Genomic DNA, 27838 nt, shown 5'->3' with positions numbered 1-27838 from the left:
GCAATGCGCATGCGTATAGGACCGGCCCGCGCCATTTTGGATCGTCTTTCTGCACTAGCTAGTTGTTTCAAGCTTCCTACATTGGTTTATGATTCATTAAATCATTTTCAAACAAAGTGCGGATAACAGATAGTCGTCTTCGTGTTTGAATTTAGTTTAAAATTGGTCTTCGTCTGGGAAATGGACGGAGAAGAGGACGACTTCATGTCCGAGAGCCACTCCGGTAAACACTTTTTGTTTCCCACAAGACAAGCTAACCTGTTTGGTTAAAAATAACATTTATAATAACCACCAAATTACTTTGATTATGTTCTTAATTTTTTAAACACCCATTTAGTTAGGCAACTAAAACACTGCCACAATGTTAACAACTGATAACACATCCTGACATATTGTACATATTTCTGTGATGTGTTATCCTGGCCATTTACTAAGAGTTTTCTGTTCCTTGTGATATTACTTCCATGCAGTGTAGGGTATTGGACCGAGTTAACAGTTGATTTGTCATGTGGTAATTATTGCGTAATATGAGAAGCTTAAAAGTGAGTTCCATCCATCCATCCATTTTATACCGCTCATTCTCTTTGAGGTCGCGGGGGGAGCTGTTAATAAAAATAGTTTTCATCCACAGATGATGGAGGCTGCACTCCAGTTCTGGATGAACATCCAGCATCGGACAGTGAGGACGTGAGCAGCAACAGACATCAGTCTGAGGTCAGGGTTATTGATGCATTCCTGTATGATTTCATGAACGTTTTCTTTTAAAAGCAGGAGATGTGCCGTACATACAGTGGGGCAAAAAAGTATTTAGTCAGCCACCGATTGTGCAAGTTCTACCACTTAAAATAATGACAGAGGTCTGTAATTTTCATCATAGGTACACTTCAACTGTGAGAGACAAAAAAATCCAGGAATTTACATTGTAGGAATTTTAAAAAATGTATTTGTAAATTATGGTGGAAATAAGTATTTCAATCAATCAATCAATCAATGTTTACTTATATAGCCCTAAATCACTAGTGTCTCAAAGGGCTGCACAAACCGCAACACAAACCACTACGACATCCACGGTAGGCCCACATAAGGGCAAGGAAAACTCACACCCAGTGAGACGTAGGTGACAATGCAATGGATGTCGAGCGGGTCTAACATGATACTGTGAAAGTTCAATCCCTAATGGATCCAACACAGCCGCAAGAGTCCAGTCCAAAGCGGATCCAACACAGCAGCGAGAGTCCCGCTCACAGCGGAGCCAGCAGGAAACCATCCCAAGCAGAGGCGGATCAGCAGCGCAGAGATGTCCCCAGCCGATACACAGGCATGATGTCAACCATTTGGTCAACCATTCAAAGCTCTCACTGATGGAAGGAGGGTTTTGGCTCAAAATCTCACGATACATGGCCCCATTTATTCTTTCCTTAACACGGATCAATCGTCCTGTCCCCTTAGCAGAAAAACAGCCCCAAAGCATGATGTTTCCACCCCCATGCTTCACGGTAGGTGTGGTGTTCTTGGGATGCAACTCAGTATTCTTCTTCCTCCAAACACGACGAGTTGAATTTATACCAAAATGGATACATGGATGATACAGCAAAGGATTGGGAGAATGTCATGTGGTCAGATGAAACCAAAATATAATTTTTTGGTATAAACTCAACTCGTTGTGTTTGGAGGAAGAAGAATACTGAGTTGCATCCCAAGAACACCATACCTACTGTGAAGCATGGGGGTGAAACATCATGCTTTGGGGCTGTTTTTCTTGTAAGGGGACAGGACGATTGATCCGTGTTAAGGAAAAAATGAATGGGGCCATGTATCGTGAGATTTTGAGCCAAAACCTTCCATCAGTGAGAGCTTTAAATGGTTGACCAAATACTTATTTTCCACCATAATTTACAAATAAATTATTTTAAATTCCTACAATGTGAATTCCTGGATTTTTTTTTAGATTCTGTCTCTCACAGTTGAAGTGTACCTATGATGAAAATTACAGACCTCTGTCATCATTTTAAGTGGGAGGACTTGCACAATTGGTGGCTGACTAAATACTTTTTTGCCCCACTGTACTTTTAAACAAGTGGTGTAATACTAGCATGTACATGATGTTAATGTCACATGACCAAATGGTTATGTCAACAGGACGAGGGCAGCAATCACGAGGACGCGTCCTACAATAAGCGCCGGGCTGACAGCGGCTCAGACAACGATGCCCGGCCAGCTGTTGACAGCGACTCCGAGGCGGAAGCTATCGGTCGCCATGGCAATGAAGGCAGCGACTCTGAAGCAGAGGCGGCGAGGCCTGCCGACAGCGACGATGACTCGGTGGGCAAACGCCGGATGAGCATATCAGACAACGAGGAATCGTCGCCAGTCAAACACGCAGCCTCGGACAACGAGTATGGGGAGGCGCCGTCCCCTGGCAGGCGCAGGGGAAGCAGCTCGGACATGGAGGAAGCGGGGGAAGCCACCAAAGCGGCCGCAGACAGTGATTCCGGCGATGAGGACTTCAGAGCAAAGTCTCCTAGTCGCTCCTTCAATGCTGACAGCGATTCTGGCGACGAGGACGCCAAAGTAAAGTCTCCCAGCCGCCCTTACAATGCTGAGAGCGATTCTGGCGATGAGGGCGCCAAAACAAAGTCTCCCAGCCGCCCTTACAATGCTGAGAGCGATTCTGGCGACGAGGACGCCAAAGCAAAGTCTCCCAGTCGCCCCTTAAACGCTGACAGCGATTCTGGCGATGAGGACGCCAAAACAAAGTCTCCTCGTCGACTTTTCAATGCTGATAGTGATTCTGAGGATGAGGACGCCAAAACAAAGTCTACCAGCCGCACTTTCAATGTTGACAGCGATTCTGGCGATGAGGACGCTAAAGCAAAATCTCCTAGCTGCTCTCTCAACGCAGACAGCGATTCCGGCGACGAGGGCGCCAAAACAAAGTCTCCTGGCCGCCCCTTCAACGCTGACAGCGATTCTGGCGATGAGGACGCCAAAACAAAGTCTCCTCGTCGACCTTTCAATGCTGACAGCGACTCTGGCGACGAGGATGCTAAAGAAAAGTCTCCTCGCCGTTCTTTCAACGCTGACAGCGATTCTGGGGGTGAGGGCGCTAAAGCAAAGTCTCTTAGCCGCCACTCCAAAGCGGACAGCGATTCTGGCAAAAAGGGCGTTAAAGAAAAGTCTCCTCGCCGTTCTTTCAACGCTGACAGCGATTCTGGGGGTGAGGGCGCTAAAGCAAAGTCTCTTAGCCGCCACTCCAAAGCGGACAGCGATTCTGGCAAAAAGGGCGTTAAAGAAAAGTCTCCCCACCGTTCTTTCAACGCTGACAGCGATTCCGGAGGTGAGGGCGCTAAACCAAAGTCTATTAGCCGCCACTCCAAAGCGGACAGCGATTCTGGCGACGGGGGCGCTAAAGAAAAGTCTCCTCGCCGCCCTTTCAACGCTGACAGCGATTCTGGGGATGAGGGCGCTAAAGCAAAGTCTCTTAGCCGCCATTCCAATGCGGACAGCGATTCTGGCGACGAGGGTGTTAAAGCAAAGTCCCCGAGCCGCCCCTCCAACCCTGATAGTGACTCGGACGCTGAGATGCCGACTCGACGCAAGGCGGCGCGCGTTGACTCTGATGACGAGGCCGAGACGCGGAAAGGGAATGCTGAGGGGGAAGGACTGGGCAAGTGGAAGGCTGTGATGAAGTCAGACAGCGAGGATGAGGGCGGCGGGGGCGAGCAGAGGAAGGCCACCACAGGAAGTGATGTCAAAATGCATGCGGCGCACAGAACCTCAGACAACAGCGACGATGACGAGCAGCCAGGTACAGACCTTAGAACAGTTTCATTCTGCATAACAATAACAAGTCTCTTCCAATTACAGGTTGCTATGTCATATATATATGTCTGTAAGAAATATATGTATATATATATATATATATATATTTATGTATATATATATATATATATATATATATATATATATATATATATATATATATATATATATATGTAGGTGTGGGAAAAAATCACAAGACTACTTCATCTCTACAGATCTGTTTCATGAGGGGTTCCCTCAATCATCAGGAGATTTTAATGGAAGCATTCACATACAATGGTTTATATAGGGCACAGAGTGGGTGGGTACAGGCAGGCGTAGGGTGTGGTGATTGGCTCATGTGTTACCTAGGAGGTGTTTCCTTCTGTGGCGGCATGTTGAAATAATTTCACTGCGCTTGTTGAGGGATGATAGATCGGGATGATATATAATAGACAGTTTCTCTTTTAAGCATAGGTTGCATCTTTTATTACCACTGTTGTAAGGTGTGCTGGATGCAAGAATTTGCCATGTTATTGAATATTCAACATTGTTGTCTTTGAGGTTCCAAATGTGTTTGCTGAGTTCTGTAGAATTCTGCAAAGTCTGGTTTCTAAAGGAGGCGTTGTGATTATTCCATCTTGTTTTGAACGCTCCTTCGGTTAATCCTACGTACGTGTCGGATGTGTTAATGAGAAATAACAGCTACCAACCATTCACGAAACCCAACACAACACTCCAATACGTGCACCATGACAGCAACCACCCACCCACCACCACGAAAAGAATACCTACCGGAATTAATAAAAGGCTATCGATGCTGTCATCTAGCAAAGCTGAATTCGACCAAGCAACCCCCCCGTACCAGAAAGCACTCGATGAAAGCGGATACAACTTCACCCTCACCTATGAACCCACTTCAGGAAACCAACCAAAAAAGAGCAGAAAACGAAACAACATCATCTGGTACAATCCGCCATTCAGCAAAGACATCTCAACCAACATCGTCCGTAAGTTCCTCACTCTGATCGAAAAACACTTCCCCAAAGGCAACACCCTAAGAAAAATATTCAACAAGAACAACATTAAATTGAGCTACAGCTGTATGAATAACATGCAACAAATCATTTCAAACCACAACAAAGCAATTGCAAAAGGACTGCCTACCCCCAGACTAAACGACTCTGAAACCAATAATGAATGTAACTGTCGCAAGAAACCTGATTGCCCTCTCAACGGAAGGTGCTTACGGACATCAGTCGTCTACCAAGCAAAGGTAATACGCAAGGACATTAACACATCCGACACATACGTAGGATTAACCGAAGGAGCGTTCAAAACAAGATGGAATAATCACAACGCCTCCTTTAGAAACCAGACTTTGCAGAATTCTACAGAACTCAGCAAACACATTTGGAACCTCAAAGACAACAATGTTGAATATTCAATAACATGGCAAATTCTTGCATCCAGCACACCTTACAACAGTGGTAATAAAAGATGCAACCTATGCTTAAAAGAGAAACTGTTTATTATATATCATCCCGATCTATCATCCCTCAACAAGCGCAGTGAAATTATTTCAACATGCCGCCACAGAAGGAAACACCTCCTAGGTAACACATGAGCCAATCACCACACCCTACGCCTGCCTGTACCCACCCACTCTGTGCCCTATATAAACCATTGTATGTGAATGCTTCCATTAAAATCTCCTGATGATTGAGGGAACCCCTCATGAAACAGATCTGTAGAGATGAAGTAGTCTTGTGATTTTTTCCCACACCTACATATTGCGCTCTACCACGGTATCGAGCACTATTCTCTGGATAATCCAATCAAGATATATATATATATATATATATATATATATACTGATTGGCAATACCCAATCAACAACTAATTGAGTGATTGTATTTGCAGTGAAGAGGAAGAAGGCCATCCTATCAGACAGTGAGGATGAGGAGCAGACAAACAAACCAGGTATGACAAGAGTGAAGAATTGAGTGCGCGCACACAGACTGAAACACACATTGTGACGTCTACTTCTTAGCCAAGAGGAGTCGGGCCGTGTCGGACGACGACAACTCCGACAGTGATGCAGACTCGGGGGGACCCGATAAAAGTATGGCGGCCAAACTGAGAGAGCTGGGCTCTGACAGCGGCAGCGATGACGATGACGGGTCAAAGCCCGCTGGCGAGAAGAAGGATGAGAAGGCTTTGTTTGGTAGCGACAGCGACTCTGAAGACAACGAGGAGGAGTGAGTAAATGTTGTACTCGAAAAAATGTCCCTCTTATAAAGGGTAAAAATAATTTATACAAGTTATTTTTGCTTGTAATGAGAAAAAAATCTGCCAATGGAATGAGCCAAAATGGTCTTGTTAAGATTTCTTCAAATAAGACATTATTTTTAAGCTTTAACAATTCTAATGTGATCTTGAAATTAGCAAGTAAAACATATATTTACTAGGACTGTCAAGTTTTGTGTCTTTTAACAAAGTTGTGATGCTCAAAAGTAGTATTTTTTCCTCAGATATATCGTCTAAATACTATTCAGGGGATTGTGACTTGTATTAAGTTTGTTTGGATAATTTAGAATAGAATAGAAAGTACTTTATTGATCCATGGGGGAAATTTAGCACCACAGCAAACTGTGGTGCTACCAATAAACACTTAGGTATTTTTTACATGTGAATAATATAAATAGTCTATTATACAGCATTATTCACATGTAAATAATATTTATACAGTCTATTATACATTCAAGTACAGTCAAAAAGGAGAATGCAATATACAGTCTGATAGTTACATAATTTGACCAGAAATTAGAAATATAAACCTGGTGAGATTGTAACGTTTTCTAGTGTAGGGCTGCACAATTTTGAGGAAAAAACCTAATTGGTATTTTGCTCTGCAAAATTGCGATTCAATTTGCAATTCAAATTTTTTATGCATTTAATTTCGTTAGACAGTCAATCAAAATATTCTTGTCTTAAGGTGCTACACATTAAAACAATATGCAATCATTAACTTTCAAAAATATTTGACTTCATGCAGACAGACTTTGAGCTTTTGTCTACATCAAGGGTGTCAAACGTAAGGCCTGCGAACAGGGTTTAACCAGCCCGTGGGATGAAATTGCTAGGTTAAAAAAAGAGCCAAAATTTTTGAATGATAGAAACTGGTGTTGTAAATGTGTCCAGTAGATGTCGCAATAGCAATTATTTGTATCTATGTATGTTATGCTATATATGTAAAAAAAAATAAACCACATGACGTTAGTACATCAGTACATCCTGTAATTTGATTTTGATATTATTTTTTTACAAACCCCTTTTTCAATATGAGTTGAGAAATTGTGTTAGATGTAAATATAAACGGAATACAATGAGTTGCAAATCATTTTCAACCCATATTCAGTTGAATATGCTACAAAGACAACATCTTTGATGTTGAAACTGATAAGCATTTTTTTTTGCAAATAATCATTAGCTTTAGAATTTGATGCCAGCAACACGTGACAAAGACGTTGGGAAAGGTGGAAATAAATACTGATAAAGTTGAGGAATTCTCATCAAACATTTATTGGGAACATCTCACAGGTGTGCAAGCTAATTGGGAACAGGTGGGTGCCATGATTGGGTATAAAAACAATTTTGCAACAAAATGCTCTGTCTTTCACAAGAAAGGATGGGGCGAGGTACACCTCTTTGTCTACAACTGCGTGAGCAAATAGTCAAACAGTTTAAGAACAACATTTCTCAAAGTGCAATTGCAAGAAATTTGGGGATTTCAACATCTCCGGTCCATAATATCATCCAAGGTTCAGAGAATCTGGAGAAATCACTCCCAAGTAAGCGGCATGGCCGGAAACTAACATTGAATGACCGTGACCTTTGATCCCTCAGATGGTACTGTATCAAAAACCGACATCAATCTCTAAAGGATATCACCACATGGGCTCAGGAACACTTCAGAAAACCACTGTCACGAAATACAGTTTGTCAGTACATCTGTAAGTGCAAGTTAAAGCTCTACTATCCAAAGCGAAAGCCTTTTATCAACAACCACCGGCTTCTCTGGGCCCGAGATCATCTAGGAAGGACTGATGCAAAGTGGAAAAGTGTTCTGTGGTCTGACGAGGCCACATTTAAAATTGTTTTTGGAAACCGTGGACGTCGTGTCCTCTGGAACAAAGAGGAAAAGAACCATTTTGATTGTTCTAGGCGCAAGGTTCAAGAGCCAGTATCTGTGATGGTATGGGGGTGTATTAGCGCCCAAGGCATGACTAACTTACAAATCTGTGAAGGCACCAGTAATGCTAATAGGTACATAAATGTTTTGGAGCAGCATATGTTGCCATCCAAGCAACGTTATCATGGATGCTCCTGCTTATTTCAGCAAGACAATGCCAAGCCACGTGTTACAACAGTGTGGCTTAGTAGTAAAAGAGTGCGGGTACTTTCCTGGCCCGCCTCAGTCCAGACCTGTCTCCCATCGAAAATGTGTGGTCCATTATGAAGCGTAAAATACGACTGTGCAGACCCTGGACTGTTGAACGACTGATGAATTGATTAACGTGGACCCCGACTTAAACAAGTTGAAAAACTTATTCGGGTGATACCATTTAGTGGTCAATTGTACGGAATATGTACTGTACTGTGCAATCTACTAATAAAAGTATCAATCAATGATGCTTGACATAAAACAAGAATGAGAAAGAATTCCACTTTCAAAGCTTCAACAATTAGTTTCCTCAGTTCCCAAACGCTGCGATGAGGTGGGGACTTGTCCAGGGTGTACATCGCCTTCCGCCCGACTGTAGCTGTGATAGGCGCCAGCGACCCCAAAAGGGAATAAGCGGTAGGTAATGGATGGATGGATGGATTTCCCAAACGTTTATAGAGTGTTGTTAAAAGAAACGGTGATGTAACACAGTGGTGAACATGCCCTTTCCCAACTACTTTGGCACGTGTTGCAGCCATGAAATTTTAAGTTAATTATTATTTGCAAAAAAAAAAAAACCCCGAAGATTTTGTGATGCCAAAAAACATAGTAGTATCGACTAGATACATTCCTGTACTTGGTATCATTACAATAGATGTCATCAATGGCGTTTGTTTACATTGTGGCGCCGGTGAGCTACGGTGTGTAGTGAAACATGTTTAGCTATTCCTCGATACTTGTAAGAAACATACTTTATTCGTCGCCATGGAGGCGAGGATTAGTGATTTAGAAGTCACTAAAACGCTGCAGACTGCGGCTAGCTAGCCATGTCTTAAAGCACCTCTCTCTTCCTGAGGCCGTTTCAGTGTTATAACTTCACCGTAATCGTTAGTTTTTAAGCCAAAATGCGTCCGTTCCCCCCTTTCTGTCTGCACACTGTGTCTGTTTATAAGTACTCTGTGATCGTGCGCTGCCGAACATGCTCCTCTGCTCGTAAAACCAGAAATGACTTGACCTGTACTTTTTAGAGGCAGTATAGTACGGATTATGATTCATTAGTTTTGCGGTACTATACGAATACCGATATATTATATAATATATATAATATTATCATAGATTTCCAGAAAACACAAATGCCTTTTTTTCTTTCTTCTAGTCCAGGGGTAGGGAACCTATGGCTCTAGAGCCAGATGTGGCTCTTTTGATGACTACATATGGCTCTCAGATAATTATATTTATATAGCGCTTTTCTCTAGTGACTCAAAGCGCTTTACAAAGTGACACCCAATATCTAAGTTACATTTAAACCAGTGTGGGTGGCACTGGGGGCAGGTGTGTAAAGTGTCTTGCCCAAGGACACAACGGCAGTGACTAGGATGGCGGGAGCGGGAATCGAACCTGGAACCCTCAGGTTGCTGGCACGGCCACTCTCCTAACCGAGCTATGCCGAGTAACCGTGTAATACTCTTCCATATGAGTAGGTGGCAGTCGGTAGCTAATTGATTTGTAGATGTGCGAAACAGCGGGAGACAGAGTGCAGGTAAAAAGTTGTTTAATGCTTAAACCAGGGGTAGGGAACCTATGGCTCTAGAGCCAGATGACTGCACCTGGCTCTCAGATAAATCATAGCTGACATTGCTTAACACGATAAGTAATGAATAATTCCGCTGGTAATCACAGTTTCAAAAATAACGTTCAAATCATAAAACATTCTCATGCATTTTAATCCAACCATCCGTTTTCTACCGCACCTGTTCACGATGTCGCATTAATGGTAAGAAGTATTATATTTATTATCGGTTAACTTTTAGAATAACAATGTTGTTAAAAAGAATAAGAGACTTATTATACTCTACAAATGTTGGTCATACTTAAAAATACACAAATTTAGTTGTATTCAGTGTTGAAAAATGTTATATGGCTCCTACGGAAATACATTTTGAAATATTTGGCTTTCATGGCTCTCTCAGCCAAAAAGGTTCCCGACCCCTGTTCTAGTCCATCTGTATCTCTGTTCCAACCTAACGACGACACTCCGAGACATCCGAAGCTCAGTGGCCGCTGCCCTCTGAGAACATCCCGTTTGAAGCCTTACAAAGGCCAGATACTGTCCTTGGTCTTGTGATGTTTCAAATGTGAGCAGCATGATGGTTAATTCCTATTCCACCAGTACACTTATTGGTCGTTAGTGGATCACGGACCTCTGTGACGTTTGCCGAACAGCAAGTAAAATATTGAAAGATTGTTCTCAATTATTTTCTGCTAGGTCTCCCATAGGTGGGAGGAAACCGCACCCTCAGTATGTGCTGCGACTATTGATTGTATCATTTGTCTTTTAAAATTGTTATAAGTACACCTATGCATACCAATGTATCCTTATTAGCATTAACCTCTTAAGGCCCAAGCTGTTTGTTTACATGTTTTTTTTTATTTCTCTTTGCTATTTGGGCTTATCGGACCCTAATTACAACCCTGTTGCCATATGAGTCGGGAAATTGTGTTGGATGTAAATATAAACGAAATACAATGATTTGCAAATCCTTTTTAACCCATATGCAGTTGAATATGCTACAAAGACAACATATGTGACGTTCAAACTGATAGAATTTGATGCCAGCAACACGTGACGAAGAAGTAGGGAAAGGAATGCTCATCAAACACTTATTTGGAACATCCCACAGGTGTGCAGGCTAATTGGGAACAGTTGGGTGGCATGATTGGGTATAAAAGCAGCTTCCATGAAATGCTAAGTAATTCACAAACAAGGATGGGGCGAGGGTCACCACTTTGTAAGCAAATTGTCGAACAGTTTTAGAACAACATTGCTCAACGAGCTATTGCAAGGAATTTAGGGAATTTACCATCTTCGGTCTGTAAAATCATCAAAAGGTTCAGAAAATCTGGAGAAATCACTGCAAGTAAGCGATGATATTACGGACTTTTGATCCCTCAGGCGGTACTACATCAAAAACCGACATCAGTGTGTAAAGGATATCATCACATGTGCTCAGGAACACTTCATAAAAACACTGTCAGTAACTACAGTTGGTCGCTACATCTGTAAGTGCAAGTTAAAACTCTACTATGCAAAGCAAAACCCATTTATCAACAACACCCATGAATTTTGCCGGCTTCGCTGGGCCCGAGCTCATCTAAGATGGACTGATGCAAAGTGGAAAAGTGTTCTGTGGTCTGACGAGACTCCAAGGTACTTGAACTCCTCCCCAACCCGGAGGTGGCACTCCACCCTTTTCCGGGCGAGAACCATGGACTCGGACTTGGCGGTGCTGATTCCCATCCCAGTCGCTTCACACTCTGTTGCGAACCGATCCAGTGAGAGCTGAAGATCTTGGCCAGATGAAGCAATCAGGATCACATCATCTGAATAAAACAGAGACCTGCAGCCACCAAACCAGATACTCTCAACGCCCTGACTGCGCCTAGAAATTCTGTCCATTAAGGTTATGAACAGAATCGGTGACAAAGGGCAGCCTTGGCGGAGTCCAATCCTCACTGGAAACAGGTCCGACTTACTGCCGGCAATGCGGACCAAGCTCTGACACTGATCGTACAGGGAGCGGACCGCCACAATCAGACGGTTCGATACCCCATACTCCCTGAGCACTCCCCAGAGGACTTCCCGAGGTACACGGTCAAATGCCTTTTTCAAGTCCACAAAGCACAAGTAGACTGGTTGGGCAAAATCCCATGCACCCTCAAGGACCCTGCCGAGAGTATAGAGCTGGTCCGCAGTTCCACGACTGGGACGAAAACCACACTGTTCCACACGAGTTCACATTTCAAATTATTTTTGGAAAAGAGGAAAAAAAACATCCGGATTGTTATAGGCACAAAGTTCAAAAGCCAGCATCTGTGATGGTATGGGGGTACATTGGTACCCAAGGCATAGGTAACTTACACATCTGTGAAGGCACCATTAATGCTGAATGGTCCATACAGGTTTTGGAGCAACATATGTTTTCATCCAAGCAAAATTATCATCGACACCGCTGTTTATTTCAGCAAGACAATGCCAAGCCACGTGTTACAACAGTGTGGCTTCGTAGTAAAAGAGTGCGGGTACTTTCCTGGCCAGCCTGCAGTCCAGACCTGTCTCCCATCAAAAATGTGTGGCGCCTTAGGAAGCGTAAAATACGACAGCGGAGACCCCGGACTACTGAACGACTGAAGCTCTACATAAAACAAGAATGGGAAACTTTCAAAGCTTCAACAATTAGTTTCCTCAGTTCCCAAACGTTTATTGAGTGTTGTTAAAAGAAAAGGTGATGTAACACAGTGGTGAACATGCCCTTTCCCAACTACTTTGGCACGTGTTGCAGCCATGAAATTTTAAGTTAATTATTATTTGTAAAAAAAAAAAAAAAGTTTAGGAGTTTGGGTTGAAAAGGAATTGCAAATCATTGTATTCCGTTTATATTTACATCTAACACAATTTCCCAACTCATATGAAAACGGGGTTTGTATCTTAATAGATTGAAAATCAACACCAATGAGTTGACTGACGAACATATCACATAATTTATTCAAAAAGTATGAATAAGGACAAATAAAGGTGGAATACTATTAACCGCAACATGTAAGTGTAAAAATAAAAGAGTTATGATTTGTACATTTTCAGGATTTGCTTGTTTTATTTTTAAACAAAGAAAACAATCTGAAGTTGTCTTTATTTTTAAGTTATCGTGCTGTGATTTTACCAGTCTGGCCCACTTGGGAGTAGGTTTTTATCCATGTGGCCCCCGATCTAAAATGAGTTTGACACTCCTGGCCTACATTGTGCTCTTAAAATAATCGATACAATCTATATAGTGTTTATAATGTAATGTAATCATAATATATAATAAAAGAGTAAGCAACCATCTAAGAAGATATTAGCTTATTTCTCTCTACTGTAGAATTCTTTACCAATATACTTTAATTGGTAGGTAAAAAACTTTATCCTAAATAAATAAACAAACTAAATAATTCATTGGACTCATTTCTATGAGTAAAATTTTCCTCAAAAAAATAATACATTTCTTAAAGTGATTTTTTTTTTAGTAGGAAGAACTAGGTTGGACGTTGGGTTTTTGTTTGTTGCCAAATGACATCATGGGATCATGGCATTTTTGCTTGTTGGTGTTTATGGACTCATATTGCCATCCAATCTAAAACTGAAATGTTTGGCTTTGTAATCATCTTTTTTTCCCTCCAAATTTGGGGAGTTACGAGGCTCTCTGTCTGTGCGTCTAGTGTGATCGGTCTCATTGAGTCGCGAGACAAAGATTGTAAATGACTGAAAAGAGGGCTCACTGCATTCAGTTAAATTTCCTGTGAAACGAACGCGCTCAGGAGCTGAGAGCGATGCAGAGTGAGACTTCTATCTCTCCGTTTGAAGTGTGGAAGAAAATGTCTGTCACTTAAATGCCGATGACGGCGGAGAAAAAAACGCAATCGCACTAATTAAAATGTTAGATTAGCATTCTTAGCATCGTCTTAACATCGCTCAACTTGGACCTCTGCATGTCTCCCAGGAAAATGATTGCCGACATCTTTGGAGAGTCTGGAGACGAGGAGGAGGAGGAGTTCACGGCAAGTACTTTTTCCCTGTGACTCATTCATGACGCGCAGCGCGTGTGGATGTTAACAAGGGAAGTGATGGCTTTGTGTGTGCAGGGATTCAACCAGGAGGACCTGGAAGGAGACAAGGAGGAGGCCACGCAGAAGAAGCAGCGGAGGCAAGAGGATTCTGATTCTGACGAGGGTGTCGAGCGTGGCGGCCACGAGTAAAACTCACTCCAAACACGTTTATGTATGAAAAGGCATTGTGTGCTAGTTTAACTCTTTGTGTGTGTGCGTGTAGCACCAGCTTCATGTCCGACTTTGACATCATGCTCGCTCGCAAGAAAGCTATGAGCGGCAAGAAGAGGCGTCATCGTGACGGCGGGACATTTATCAGCGACGCCGATGACGTGGTCAGCGCCATGATCGTGAAGATGAACGAGGCCGCCGAGGTCTGCATGTCAAAATAAAAGCCCGAGCGACAGCGTGGCACTTCCCGTTACCGACCGACTCTCTCCTCCTCCTTACAGGAGGACAGAACGCTCAACAGCCAGAAGAAACCGGCGTTAAAAAAGCTGACACTGCTGCCTCAAGTGGTCATGCACCTGAAAAAGTACGATCTTCCTTTCACCGAGTGGGCGAGGTCACAAGAGACCGGGTCCAAACCTTAACTCCTCTTTGGTTGTGTTGTCCCGTAGGCAGGACCTGAAGGACACGTTTATCGACAGTGGCGTCATGTCGGCCATCAAAGAGTGGATCGGCCCACTTCCTGACAAGTCGCTGCCTGCACTACGAATCCGGGAAGAGCTGCTCAAGATCCTGCAAGAGGTGAGTGCAACAACGGCGTTTACTGAAAACAGTCTGGTGTGTGAGTGACCAGGGGAGCGGACAAAATCCTGGCGTGCACACTTTTTCACGGCAAAGTTGGGATGTATCAAGAGTGAACTGAGCACGGAAAAATGCTGTGCCTCACACTAGGGCTGAACAATTCACCAAATTTTACTTTCGATTGTGGCTTCTCACGATAATGAAAATATAATAATCGTGGGAAAAACAATTAATGAGCTGTGCAAATTCCGGAGCTTGTGACAGTGAAACAAATGATGACCGAATGAGTCAAAAAAGAGCATGAATACGAGATGCTTGGGATGTCACCGTGGTTGCTATTTTTTATTTGACACAACGCAAGTATGCCTAATCTATATCTCTAAACTCAACAAAAAAGTAAGCCATACGATCGGAGTCACATAATTGGCCACTAAAACAGAATCCGCTGATACATGCAAAATAATATCTGGAAAACTGACATAAATGTGAGTGAAATGTTGTCATTTTGAAGACGCATTTGTTTGGAAAAATCCCCAAAACACTCTACTGCTGTGTTCTGAACTAAGCAATCCATTTCAAAACGTTCACTTGAAACAGCGACTAAACTACGGAGCTAAAGCTAACAAGAACAATCCATACACCCACGACACATACCATCTGCTTGTGTTGTGAACAACATCATGGATGTAACATCAATTTACAAACAGTGGTGGCAACCTGATATATTCGCTTTCTTTGTTTTAAGAGCCTCAAATTGCCTCTTTCCCCGTCAAACTGAGAACAGCAGCAAAGCACACTTCCACCCATTCACAATAATAGCGTGGTGTGCCACATCCGGTCTGACTGCGCTAACAAAATAGAGGTTTCAAAAAAGTACCATATACAAGCATAATGTACTTGAAGCACTTATTGATATTGATACTCTCACAGTTATGTTAGATCCACTATGGATTGGACTTTCACAATATCATGTTAGACCCGCTCGACATCCATTGCTTTCGGTACCCTGGTGGGGGGGTTGCCCACATATGCGGTCCTCTCCAAAGTTTCTCATAGTCATCATTGTCACTGTCACCGACGTCCCACTGGGGTGAGTTTTCCTTGCCCTTAAGTGGGCTCTACCAAGGATGTCGTTGTGGTTTGTGCAGCCCTTTGAGACACTGAGGGCTATATAAATAAACATTGATTGATTGATTTAGACAATTATGTTTTGACTTAAAAACTGATCAAATCTAACCAAAAATGTATTTCACCAATAAATGTTAAGATTTTTGCATTTAATTAACAAACATTTTATTACATTTTATTTTACACAAAAAGTACATACTCTATGGTGGTAAAAAAAGAATATGTGTGTCTGTTAGGGCTGCAACTAACGATTAATTTGATAATCGATTAATCCGTCGATTATTACTTCGATTAATAATCGGATAAAAGAGACAAACTACATTTCTATCCTTTCCAATACTTTATTTAAAAAAAACGCATACTGGCACCATGTCCTTTTGATTTGCCAAAATAAAACAAGGCAAGTGTTACAAAAATGGTTTTTTTTTATAAAGTGCACCATTGTCATGCACAATAGCAATAATTTTGCTTAGGGGAATTTCAAGCCTGGCTACTACTTATTCCAACCATTCTGCAATGTTGGATGCTGAATGTCTTTCCTCTAGTGGCATGGTGTCGTAAGGCAGATTGACTTCATGTTCCATTCGTCTCCAATGTAGTGGCATGTATTGCCAAGGTAGGCTACACTTGTCCACACATCAGTAGTGAGAGCAAGTTTTCTCTGGGTGGCTTTCATGTCAGTTTTCACAGCTTGAAATGTCTGCTAGTACTTCCTCTCCATCAGTTTGGTAAAATGGGTCCTCGAGGGAAGAGTGTAACCAGGTTTGAGGACATAAATCATTTTTCTGAGATCGTCATCCTCCACCATTGATAGTAGCCTCATGTCAGTTACCAACATATTCAGGATAGCATCAGTCAATGCAGATGCTTGCTGTGGTGTGCAGACCTTCCTTTGTACCAAGTCTCTAATGTTGGCTTGTTTCTTTCTGAAATGAGAGAAACCATATTATGAACGTACATAGTAGCATCATTTACATGTAACTTAATACACACCTAGCTGATTTATTTAATAACGTCTGATGTAAAAGGCACATTTTTTCATATCATGGTCACTGCTGCCTAGTTTTTCTTGTTATACTGTTATACGTCCGTCCTTCCGTCCGTCTAAATACGCCACCACATTAAAAAAAAGCTAAATGAAATAAATGGACATAGGGGATGTATCATACACCAATAACAACACAGAAATGTAACTCATCAGATATTGTACATGTTTCTGTTGTGAATAATAATGGATTTGTTTTAGGCTGCCTCTGAATAATAGCACAAAATATTCCAGCACCTTCATAACGTTTAGTTATACTAAAGCGTCACTCAGATCTATATATATTTATATAGATATATAGATATATATTTACATTGATCCATTATGAAACCAACCTGAGATATTTCTGTCCGTTACGTTTATTCCCAAATTGGTAAACGTGCATTTTCTTTCTCAAAACTGAGTCAAATGTGCTGGAGACACATTATCAGCCCTGCGTTGCAACAAAGGGATAACGTTAACGTTATTCACAAAAAAGCTGAACTTATGAATGCCTGTTGCCACTCATAAAAACACAGAAAATGAAGACCTCGCATTCTCCAAAAAGTTCCTGACACTCTGAAAGTTAATACACAACAGTTGCTGCTGCACTTCCTGAAAAAAATCTCCTCGTTAACAAAATATCAAAAAGACACAAAGACGGACACAACGATCAATGTACGTACCATGAGTTCTTCCCTTCATCCATGGCTCCCACGTGCTTCCTGTTCAGGTGCTCCCGAAGCGATGTAGTATTTCCAAGCCACGCAGGAAACGGTCTTCTTTGCAGTGTTTAAAGTAAAATATTCCCAACACTTTTGACGACTTAGGTCGTACACTTTTCTCCATTGCAGCATTAACCTCCGGATGTTTCTGCGCCGAACTATCGGTACTGTTTACTGCCATTTTCCCAATGTTTCCAAATAAACGAGACTGCGTGGTCATGTGAGCTGCACATGACACATCATTGGCTGGCTTACTGCCACCTCATGAGACGTAGCCTCAGCGCCGCCCTGGCGCTGTTTTGTACTGTTTTTGTACTTATTTTGCTTATTGTTTATCAGCTGGTTATAAAAAAAGGTTTAGGAAAGAGAGAAAGAGAGAAAAAAAAAAAAAAACCTCAGTGCATGCGGATTGCATACAGCCAAGAAATCGATGACTAAATTAATCGCCAACTATTTTTATAATCGATTTTATTCGATTTAATCGATTAGTTTTTGCAGCCCTAGTGTCTGTATATATGTTAGGGGTGCAACGATACACAAAATTCACGGTTCAGTTCAATGTTTTTGTGTCAAGGTTTAATATTTTTTCGATACAAAAAAAGGAGAAATTTCCAGGCCATTTTGTACTTGTATTTCATTAAAATGATCAACATTTTAGTTTTTAAATTAAATGTATCTGGTGCTGCTACACCTGCCCCATTTTCTGCTGTGCATAATTATATCAATCAATCAATCAATGTTTACTTAGGAACAAACCTCGCAGTAAGCTGCGACCTCCCCCCCAAGTCATGACAGAATGATCATAAGGGACGGCGTGGCGCAGTGGAAGAGTGGCCGTGCGCAACCCGAGGGTCCCTGTTCAATCCCCACCAAGTACCAACCTCGTCACGTCCGTTGTGTCCTGAGCAAGACACTTCACCCTTGCTCCTGATGGGTGCTGGTCAGCGCCTTGCATGGCAGCTCCCTCCATCAGTGTGTGTTAATGGGTGAGTGTGGAAGTAGTGTCAAAGCGCTTTGAGTACCTTGAAGGTAGAAAAGCGCTATACAAGTACAACCCATTTATTTATTTATTTATTATATAGATAGCCCTAAATCACTAGTGTCTCAAAGGGCTGCACAAACCACAACACAAACCACGACGACATCCTCGGTAGGCCCACATAAGGGCAAGGAAAACTCACACCCAGTGGGACGTCGGTGACAATGATGACTATGAGAACCTTGGAGAGGAGGAAAGCAATGGATGTCGAGCGGGTCTAACATGATACTGTGAAAGTTCAATCCATAATGGATCCAACACAGTCGCGAGAGTCCAGTCCAAAGCGGATCCAACACAGCAGCGAGAGTTCCGTTCACAGCGGAGCCAGCAGGAAAACATCCCAAGCGGAGGCAGATCAGCAGCGCAGAGATGTCCCAAGCCGATACACAAGCAAGCAGTACATGGGCCACCGGATCGGACCGGACACCCTCCACAAGGGAGAGTGGGACATAGGAGAAAAAGAAAATAAACGGCAGATCAACTGGTCTAAAAAGGGAGTCTATTTAAAGGCTGGAGTATACAACTGATTTTTAAGGTGAGACTTAAATGCTTCTACTGAGGTGGCATCTCGAACTTTTACCGGGAGGGCATTCCAGAGTATTGGAACCCGACATGAAAACGCTCTATAGCCCGCAGACTTTTTTTGGGCTTTGGGAATCACTAATAAGCCGGAGTCCTTTGAACGCAGATTTCTTGCCGGGACATATGGTACAATACAATCGGCAAGATAGGATGGAGCTAGACCATGTAGTATTTTATACGTAAGTAGTAAAACCTTAAAGTCACTTCTTAAGTGCACAGGAAGACAGTGCAGATGAGCCAGTACAGGCGTAATGTGATCAAACTTTCTTGTTCTTGTCAAAAGTCTAGCAGCCGCATTTTGTACCAACTGTAATCTTTTAATGCTAGACATAGGGAGACCCGAAAGCAATACGTTACAGTAATCGAGGCAAGACGTAACAAACGCATGGATAATGATCTCAGCGTCTTTAGTGGACAGAATGGAGGAAATTTTAGCGATATTACGTAGATGAAAGAAGGCTGTTTTAGTAACGCTTTTAATGTGTGCCTCAAAGGAGAGAGTTGGGTCAAAGATAATACCCAGATTCTTTACCGAGTCGCCTAGTTTAATTGTTTGGTTGTCAAATGTTAGAGTTGTATTATTAAATAGAGGTCGGTGTCTAGCAGGACCGATAATCAGCATTTCCGTTTTTTTGGTGTTGAGTTGCAAAAAGTTAGCGGACATCCATTGTTTAATTTCATTAAGACACGCCTCCAGCTGACTACAATCCGGCGTGTTGGTCAGCTTTAGGGGCATGTAGAGTTGGGTGTCATCAGCATAACAGTGAAAGCTAACACCGTATTTGCGTATGATGTCACCTAGCGGCAGCATGTAGATGCTGAAGAGTGCAGGGCCAAGGACCGAACCCTGGGGAACTCCACACGTTACCTTAACGTAGTCCGAGGTCACATTGTTATGGGAGACGCACTGCATCCTATCAGTAAGATAAGAGTTAAACCAAGACAGGGCTAAGTCTGACATACCAATTCGTGTTTTGATACGTTCTAATAAAATATTATGATCGACGGTATCGAAAGCAGCGCTAAGATCGAGGAGCAGCAACATAGATGACGCATCAGAATCCATCGTTAGCAATAGATCATTAGTCATTTTTGCGAGGGCTGTCGCCGTGGAGTGATTTGCCCTGAAACCGGATTGAAAGGTTTCACATAGATTGTTAGACGCTAAGTGTTCATTTAACTGCTCCGCAACAATTTTTTCGAGGATTTTTGAAATAAAGGGAAGGTGAGACACCGGTCGGTAGTTTACCATGAGGTCAGGATCGAGGTTAGGTCTTTTAAGAAGAGGATGAATAACTGCTTTTTTGAATTCTAGGGGAACAGTGCCCTAGGAAAGTGATAAGTTTATAATATTTAGCACTGATGGACCTAATAATACAAAGAGCTCCTTGATCAGTTTCCTAGGAAGAGGGTCAAGTAAACATGTTGTTTGTTTTATTCCATTTACACGTTGTAACAATTCCTCTAATGTTATTTCCTCAAAACGAGAGAAACTATTTTGGAGGGCAGTATCCGCCGTATATACAATCGTGTCAGTGTTAATAGAACCCAGTTGTAGCTGGGACGCATTGTCTTTAATCTCCTTTCTAATGACTTAAATTTTCTTACTAAAGAATTGCATAAAGTCATCAGCTGAGTGGGTGGAGCTACTGGAAGGAGTCCCTTGTTGGGTTAGCGATGCTACCGTACTAAACAAAAATTTAGGATCGTTTTTATTACGGTGGATGAGATTTGAGTAATATTTAGCTTTAGCTAAGGTAAGCATGTCTTTTTAAGTTATTAAACCATCACTCCATGCTTGATGGTGCACCTCAAGTTTAGTCGTGCGCCACATGCGTTCCAGCTTTCTACATAATAATTTCTGAGCTCTAGTTTCTTCTGTAAACCACGGGGTACGCTTTTTTGGAGCCTTTTTTAACTTTAGCGGTGCTATGTTATCAATGGTTTCGCGCAGGGCGTCGTTAAAGTTGTTAGTGAGGTTATCAATAGAGCCCACATACTTTGGGAATGGTGCCATTACCGAGGGCAGTAGGTCAGCAAGAGTTGTCGTTGTGGCCGTATTAATGTTGCGGCTGCTATAGCAGTTATTATTATTATTAGTTTGACAAACGTGTGTCCGAACCTCGAATTTTATAAGGTAATGATCGGACAATACTTTAGTATACGGGAGTATCGTAACTTTGGAAACGGTGATACCCCTGACAAGCACTAGGTCTATCGTATTACCGTTGCGATGCGTGGGTTCATTTATTATTTGTGTGAGACCACAGCTATCAATTATAGTCTGTAGCGCTACGCACGGTAGGTCCGATGGTGTATTCATATGGATATTAAAGTCCCCCATTATGATTATATTATCGGCGTGCGTCACTAGATCAGCAACGAACTCTGAGAATTCATTGATAAAGTCCGAATAGGGCCCTGGGGGGCGGTAGATAACAGTCAGGTGTAGAGGCAGCGGTGTGACACCATATAAAACAAAAACAGCATCTTGTTAAAAAAATATACAAAATAAATCACCCATCTTCTGTGGTGCATTCTTAGCAGCAGAGTAACAGTGGGTGCAATACGGAAACTGTATTTTCCTCTTGGACTTTTGTCTTGTTGTACAAAACAGAAGCAATCGCCTGATTGATATCCTTTTCCCTCTTTGAATAATGTGTTAATGCAGTGGTCACCAACCTTTTCAAGCCGTAGATCCCTGGTCTCAGCCAAAAACCAAAAAAAGATCTACCTCTTGGTTTTGTTTTCTAATGTGCCCAGGGCCAATGACAGTCGAGTCACAGGCCGTTGTTGGCTCCTGTCCGGCACTTTGGGTACCCCTACTATAGAAGTTCACTAGAGTCTTAATACCATAGTACAGGTAGTACTAGTACATAGTATATTTGTTTTGGTCACATGGTGAGTGAGTCACATTGTTTTTACGTCAGAACCGGAAGTTGTAAAATCATCTGTTCACCTGGCAGGTTTTTCCTCTGGGATAAAATAGGGGATAAATGGAGAAGTCCTTATTTTACTTCCACGTTTGTTTTATCATATATGTGCACATGTCAATGTTTAGTTATGTATTCATAACAAATCAACACAAAATCCGTACTTTGGAGCAATGTTCACGAAGTCTCGTATGCTTCCCGTCGCAGGTGAGTGATGATGGTCATGGAATTTTGGTTGAGGGAATAGTTGTTTGATGTTAGATGCTAGAAAATCTTAGATGTGTTGCTACAGTCATTGTTGCAGCTCAATGATTTATAAGCACGTCATGCAATGCGCTTTTGCAATATGAGTGGGTGTCGCGCACCGCTGCTCTCGGGTGATGTGGCCACGGTGTCAAGATCGGCTGTATGAGAAGCTGAAGAGAGAGGCGTGTTCAGGACTTAAAATAAGTGCCTGTTTGCAGTTCTGTTGGTCATTTTCCGGGTCGGGGTTTCACTGATTTTTTTCTAATATTTTCGTGATCAACCGTTAGGTTCCCAAAGATCGCAATTGACAGTTTGATTTGGTCTTATTGAAAGTGGGAGGGAAAAAGAAAAACAATAGGAGCCACTTCTAAACTATGCTCCTGTAGGGGGCACAGTGTGGGACTATGGGGGAAAACACTCAGTAAAGCATAAGAAGTTTTTTGTTTTTATTAAATCATGTCATCAAAATGTTTTAGTGTGTTTATAAGTTGTTCTTGAGCACATTAAACAATACCTTGATCCTTTTGGTCACAATAACGTGATATGAAATATTCATATCGTTACATTCCCAGTGTGTAACAAGTAATTTTGTCTCCCTGAGCTCCCATGAAATCTTTCATGCAAGAACAATCTTTAGCCTGTGAGTGCTGGGACACAGCTGTAGTAAAAATGGGTTGGGCTCAGCAGCTCATTAGTTCATCGCAGATCAGTTAAAAAAAGCAAATATCAGTCTTAGATCCCATCCCACGATCGGACATCTGTATGTATAATTATATTTATATATTTGTCCCTTTCAAAAGTACCGATTTGGCACCCATGTCAATCATTATGTTACTGATACCCTAGCCATGCCCACTGACACAAACGGTTGTTTTGTCGTCTTGTTCGAACTCCCAGCTACCCAGTGTGAGCCAGGAGACTTTGAAGCACAGCGGGATCGGACGAGCCGTCATGTTCCTGTACAAGCACCCCAAAGAATCCCGATCCAACAAAGACCTCGCTCTCAAGCTCATCAGTAAGCGCCCTTCATGCTTTGAAGGAATGTTCTTAGAGGAAAGGAGAAGTACCAAACGTATGTTGTGTTGCATCCAGACGAGTGGTCCCGGCCCATCTTTGGCCTGACGTCCAACTACAAGGGAATGACCAGAGAGGAGCGACAGCAGCGGGACCTCGACCAGCAGATGCCTCAGCGCAGACGACTAAGGTAGCCTACTGGCCTATTCCATATCTTCACCTTGACCTCTTATATCCTCCACCACAAGAGCTGACGTCTTTGGACTTTGATTGGAAAATCTGGCGTCACTTGTCTGCCAGCACTGCACAATAACATTGTCTTCTTCATCACGCTAACCAGCTAGCTTCGTTGCTCCTGGCATCTCATTGGTCAGCTCCACCATCATCGTCACTTCATGCTAGGACTGGACATTTAATGGAAATTGAATCACGATTTCGATTTTGGCTTCCAACGATCATAAAAGTATTATAATCGGAAAAAAAAAAATGTTCGATAAGATAAGAATATTTATTGTCCTTGCACAAGCATGCACAGTACAATACACCAGTTCAACGAAATTTTGGGCACGGATATTCTCCTCATTGCAGAACAGGTAAATGATCAAAACATTTTGAAATAAATATGAAAATATACATGGAAAAGGGGGGAAACAAAGTAAAAGAAATATTTAAAAATAAACTGCAATCTTATGCACTAATTTGGTAGCATGTTATTTCATACATTAAAACTTGTAGTTATATTGACAGCAGATTATCGCACCAGTTATTTCACACACAAAAAAGTATTGCACTTTGTTGCTGATTGCACTTGTGCCTGTGATGGCACAATTACACAGTCACGTTTGTATTTAAGAGGACCATGGCCCGGCTACAAAAACTGTCCCCCGGTCTATTTTATATTGGGCTAAAACTGATGAGGAGCGAACGAGTTAAAAAAAAAAGAGCACGCCTACTCGAAGTTTGGGATCTCATCATGGTTGCTCCTTTTTATGTGACCCAGTGCAAGTATGGCTTATCAATAATCACTGAACTCATCAAAAAAGTTTGGTGCACAATTGTAGCATTCATGTAACCACAAACGGAATCACAGAATTGGTCAATAAATTGTAATCTGCTGTTAAACGCAGAATATCAGGGAAATTGACATAAATGTGAGTGAAATGCTATCATTGTGAGGAGAAGGAATGTTTGTATGGGAAAATAATGTGTCCAATAGTGCTAATTCTTCACCTAAACACTCAGCAGCCCCGTTCTGAACTAAACAATGTGGAGACGGCCACTTGAAACACAGACTAAACTACGAAGCTAGAGCTAGCAAGAACAATCCATACACCCACAACACATCTCGCCTGCTTGTGTTGTTGTGAATGTAGCTTAAAGTCGTCTCCACACTGTCAAGCTCAGAACAGCACTTTTCTCCCCCTTCACAATAACAGCGCCGTGTACAACATCCGGTCTGACTGCACCAACAAAATAAAGGTTTCTAAACATACTTTACACAAGCATAATGTACTTATTGATACAATGACACAATTATGCTTTGACAAAAAATATTGGTCAAAATTGTCCAAATATGTATTGCACCAATAAATGGTAGGATTTTTGCATTTAACTAACAAACATTTTATCAAACTTTATGTACCGTATTTTTCAGAGTATAAGTCGCACTGGAGTATAAGTCGCATTTTTGGGGGAAATTTATTTGATAAAACCCAACACCAAGACTAGATATTTGAAAGGCAATTTAAAAATAAATAAAGAATAGTGAACAACAGGCTGAATAGGTGTGCGTTAGATGACGCATAAATAACCAACTGAGAAGGTGCCTGGTATGTTAACGTAACATATTATGGTAAGAGTCATTCAAATAACTATAACATATAGAACATGCTATACGTTTACCAAACAATCTGTCACTCCTAATCGATAAATCCCATTACATCTTATACGTCTAGTCTCTTACGTGAATGAGCTAAATGATATCATTTGATATTTTACGGTAATATGTCAATAATTTCACACAAAAGTTGCTCCTGAGTATAAGTCGCACCCCTGGCCAAACTATGAAAAAAACTGCGACATATAGTCCGAAAAATACGGTATATTTTTTGTTACTATTTTTATAACTATTATAACTTTTTACTTGTTTATTTGTTAGCAATTTCTATCTGGTTGTTCTTATAAATTATATTCAAACTTGCGTTTTGGGTGGTACATTAAATACTTATGTTTACAAATTAATGAATAATCATGTTATTAATCTAGATTTTTGCCATAATCGTCCAGCCCTACTTCATTCTGTCCTTAGCACACATGTTCTAGTCTTCAGTGTCTCCTGTCCTTAGCACACATGTTCTAGTCTTCAGTGTCTCCTGTCCTCTTTTTCTTTCATCTCCCCTCCTCCTCCTCGTCCTCCCAGTCAGCCTCAGCAGGCGGCGAGGGCGCAGGACCCAGACGTCTTCTCTCCACCAAGCAGGTTCTCTCATCAAACGCATGCTTGTAACCTGTGACCGGCCTGGTTTTTCTTCTTCCTTCTCCTGTTTTAGTTGTTCAGCGTGGGCATTGGTCAAATCATTAGCAGAGACAATGCAAGTTTCTGCAGCCTATGCGTGGTAGTTTAAAGCCCTGCCCCTTTCAGGCTGAGATGAATAGCAGGTGTTGCATGTACTCCGACACGCATGCTCATCTGTTCAACGTGTCAGGATAAAAGGGACACGGGCTTAGCTCAGGGTTAAACAGAAAAGGATCAGAACCTTCAGAGACATTCATTGTTAGTTCCGGAATGTTCTGGAAGGTGTGTGATGTCATGTTGGCTGCTCTGCGGTGACCAGTAACATTAACCGCATGAGAGGTTGGACCTAAGGAGCAGGTCCTGGTTCAGAGGACTGGTCAAGTCCCTATCATGACGCTGACCTCTTCCTCCTCTTTGTCTCCTCAGCTCTGGAGGTCAGACGCCACGTCGAGACCTGGAGAAGCAGCTGACGGGAGAGGAGAAGTAAGTTGGATAGTGTTGCCATGGTAACTGTTGACTCGCGTGTAATCCAATGAAGAGTCGAAAAAACGCAGTTCAAATTGATATGAATGTTGTTTAACTTTGTGTGCGGTCCATAGAGCGCTGCGACCCGGAGACCCGGGCTTCTGTGCCAGGGCTCGCGTGCCGATGCCCTCCAACAAAGACTACGTTGTGCGACCCAAATGGAACATGGAGATGGAATCCAGCAGGGTAAGTGGTCAATCTGAACGTGTCCTCGTCGATCAAGGTGTGAAAAGAAACAAAGTAATGAAAAGCAACACATTACTGTGGTCGTCTAACCCGGATTTCCGCTGGTTGCGCAATGGCTGCGGAGGGGCGCCGCCACGGCGGCGGACTTTTTCTGTTTCCATTCAAATCAATGTGTCGGTTTCCACCACCGGTTGACCCCCTGCTTATGGCACGGCAATCCATGCCTGTGCGGTACCGCATCCCTGCAAGCGATGGACCGAATGTAGGCCGGCACGATTCTTGGCATCTTGACTTATACCGATATTAGCCTTTTATTATTGATATTGGCCATTTTGTTTTTTTTACATACAATTACAACATTGGTAATTGGTCCTCTGCAGAACGCCTATAAAAAAGGTCTCAGCCTCCTGGAGAAGCACAAGCGGCGCTTTGCCGAGCAGCGAAAGCGGCAGCGTCCTCAGGGCGCCGTCAAGATCAGCGTGGAGGGCAACAGAATGCCCCTGTAGTACCTGCTCTTCATCTGAGGGGGGCAGTAAGTGCTTACTGCATGATGCTGCAGTGATGGACACTCACAATCCCACGCTAACCTGATCGGTGTTCGTGTGCTTTGTCCGTCCGACTTGGGATGACATGACGCTGCTTCCTGTCGCCGTGACAACAACAATGTGGTGCTTTGACTTAAACGCGACTGCTTTCTGTGCGTCCCTCAGGGTCCCATGAAGAGAGGAGGGATGACCCGCGTGGACAAACAGATGCGACGATTCGCCGACATCCGCCGCCTCACCAAGATAGGTCACGCCGTCAAAATCAGTGTGGAGGGCAACAAGATGCCGCTCTGATTTTCAGCCCCTTAGGATTTATTTTCTTTCCTTTTGTTTTTCCTTTTCTTTTTTAAATGTTAGGTTGACCATGGCCCACTCTATTGCACTTTTTAAATCTCTTGTTTCTAATGCCGTTCGGAGCGTCTCCCCTCACAGACCGTCATCATGATGCTGACATGTTGTCAGTGAAAATTGCGTGGTCACGTGACATTTTAGCGTCCACGAGCCACATTGACTGCTCTAATGGACGCTCGCAGAGCTCAGACCTGTTCGGAACCTTTCGGGCTCAAATCTCTTCTGTTATTATATTTGTTCAACCTTTTTGTTGCTGCTCAGGTCTGTGGTCTGCTCTATCAGGTCTCAACAAATGGTGATGATGTCACAACTGTTTCTGGGTCAGCTTGTCGAGACTTAGCAGGCCCATACAGTCGCTGACACTTTTCTTAATAAAAACTCAAAGCCAAC

General features: G+C 42.4%; 1 protein-coding gene across 3 annotated transcripts; it reads left to right on the top strand.

The window, feature by feature from the left end:
• The first annotated feature begins 1 nt into the window (after window position 1).
• LOC133537449 (protein IWS1 homolog) lies at window positions 2–27837 on the top strand. Of its 3 annotated transcripts, XM_061878464.1 has the most exons (17): window positions 2–223; window positions 632–714; window positions 2140–3808; window positions 5725–5784; window positions 5855–6062; window positions 13783–13840; window positions 13925–14034; window positions 14112–14262; window positions 14341–14423; window positions 14509–14638; window positions 23213–23330; window positions 23408–23519; window positions 25749–25805; window positions 26268–26324; window positions 26441–26552; window positions 26933–27084; window positions 27263–27406. In XM_061878464.1, exons 1-16 carry the CDS (start codon window positions 181–183, stop codon window positions 27056–27058), a joined length of 3177 nt encoding a protein of 1058 aa, XP_061734448.1. In that variant the 5' UTR covers window positions 2–180; the 3' UTR covers window positions 27059–27084; window positions 27263–27406. The 3 variants fall into 3 exon arrangements, with proteins under 3 accessions (XP_061734448.1, XP_061734447.1, XP_061734449.1); XM_061878463.1 differs by lacking the exon at window positions 26933–27084 and having other exon boundaries at window positions 3–223; window positions 27263–27837; XM_061878465.1 differs by lacking the exons at window positions 25749–25805; window positions 26933–27084 and having other exon boundaries at window positions 4–223; window positions 27263–27837.
• Window position 27838: the final 1 nt, after the last annotated feature.

The sequence above is a fragment of the Nerophis ophidion genome, linkage group LG18, assembly GCF_033978795.1.
Source record: "Nerophis ophidion isolate RoL-2023_Sa linkage group LG18, RoL_Noph_v1.0, whole genome shotgun sequence".
NCBI lineage: Eukaryota > Metazoa > Chordata > Actinopteri > Syngnathiformes > Syngnathidae > Nerophis > Nerophis ophidion.
This window is presented reverse-complemented; position numbering and strand designations above follow the sequence as displayed.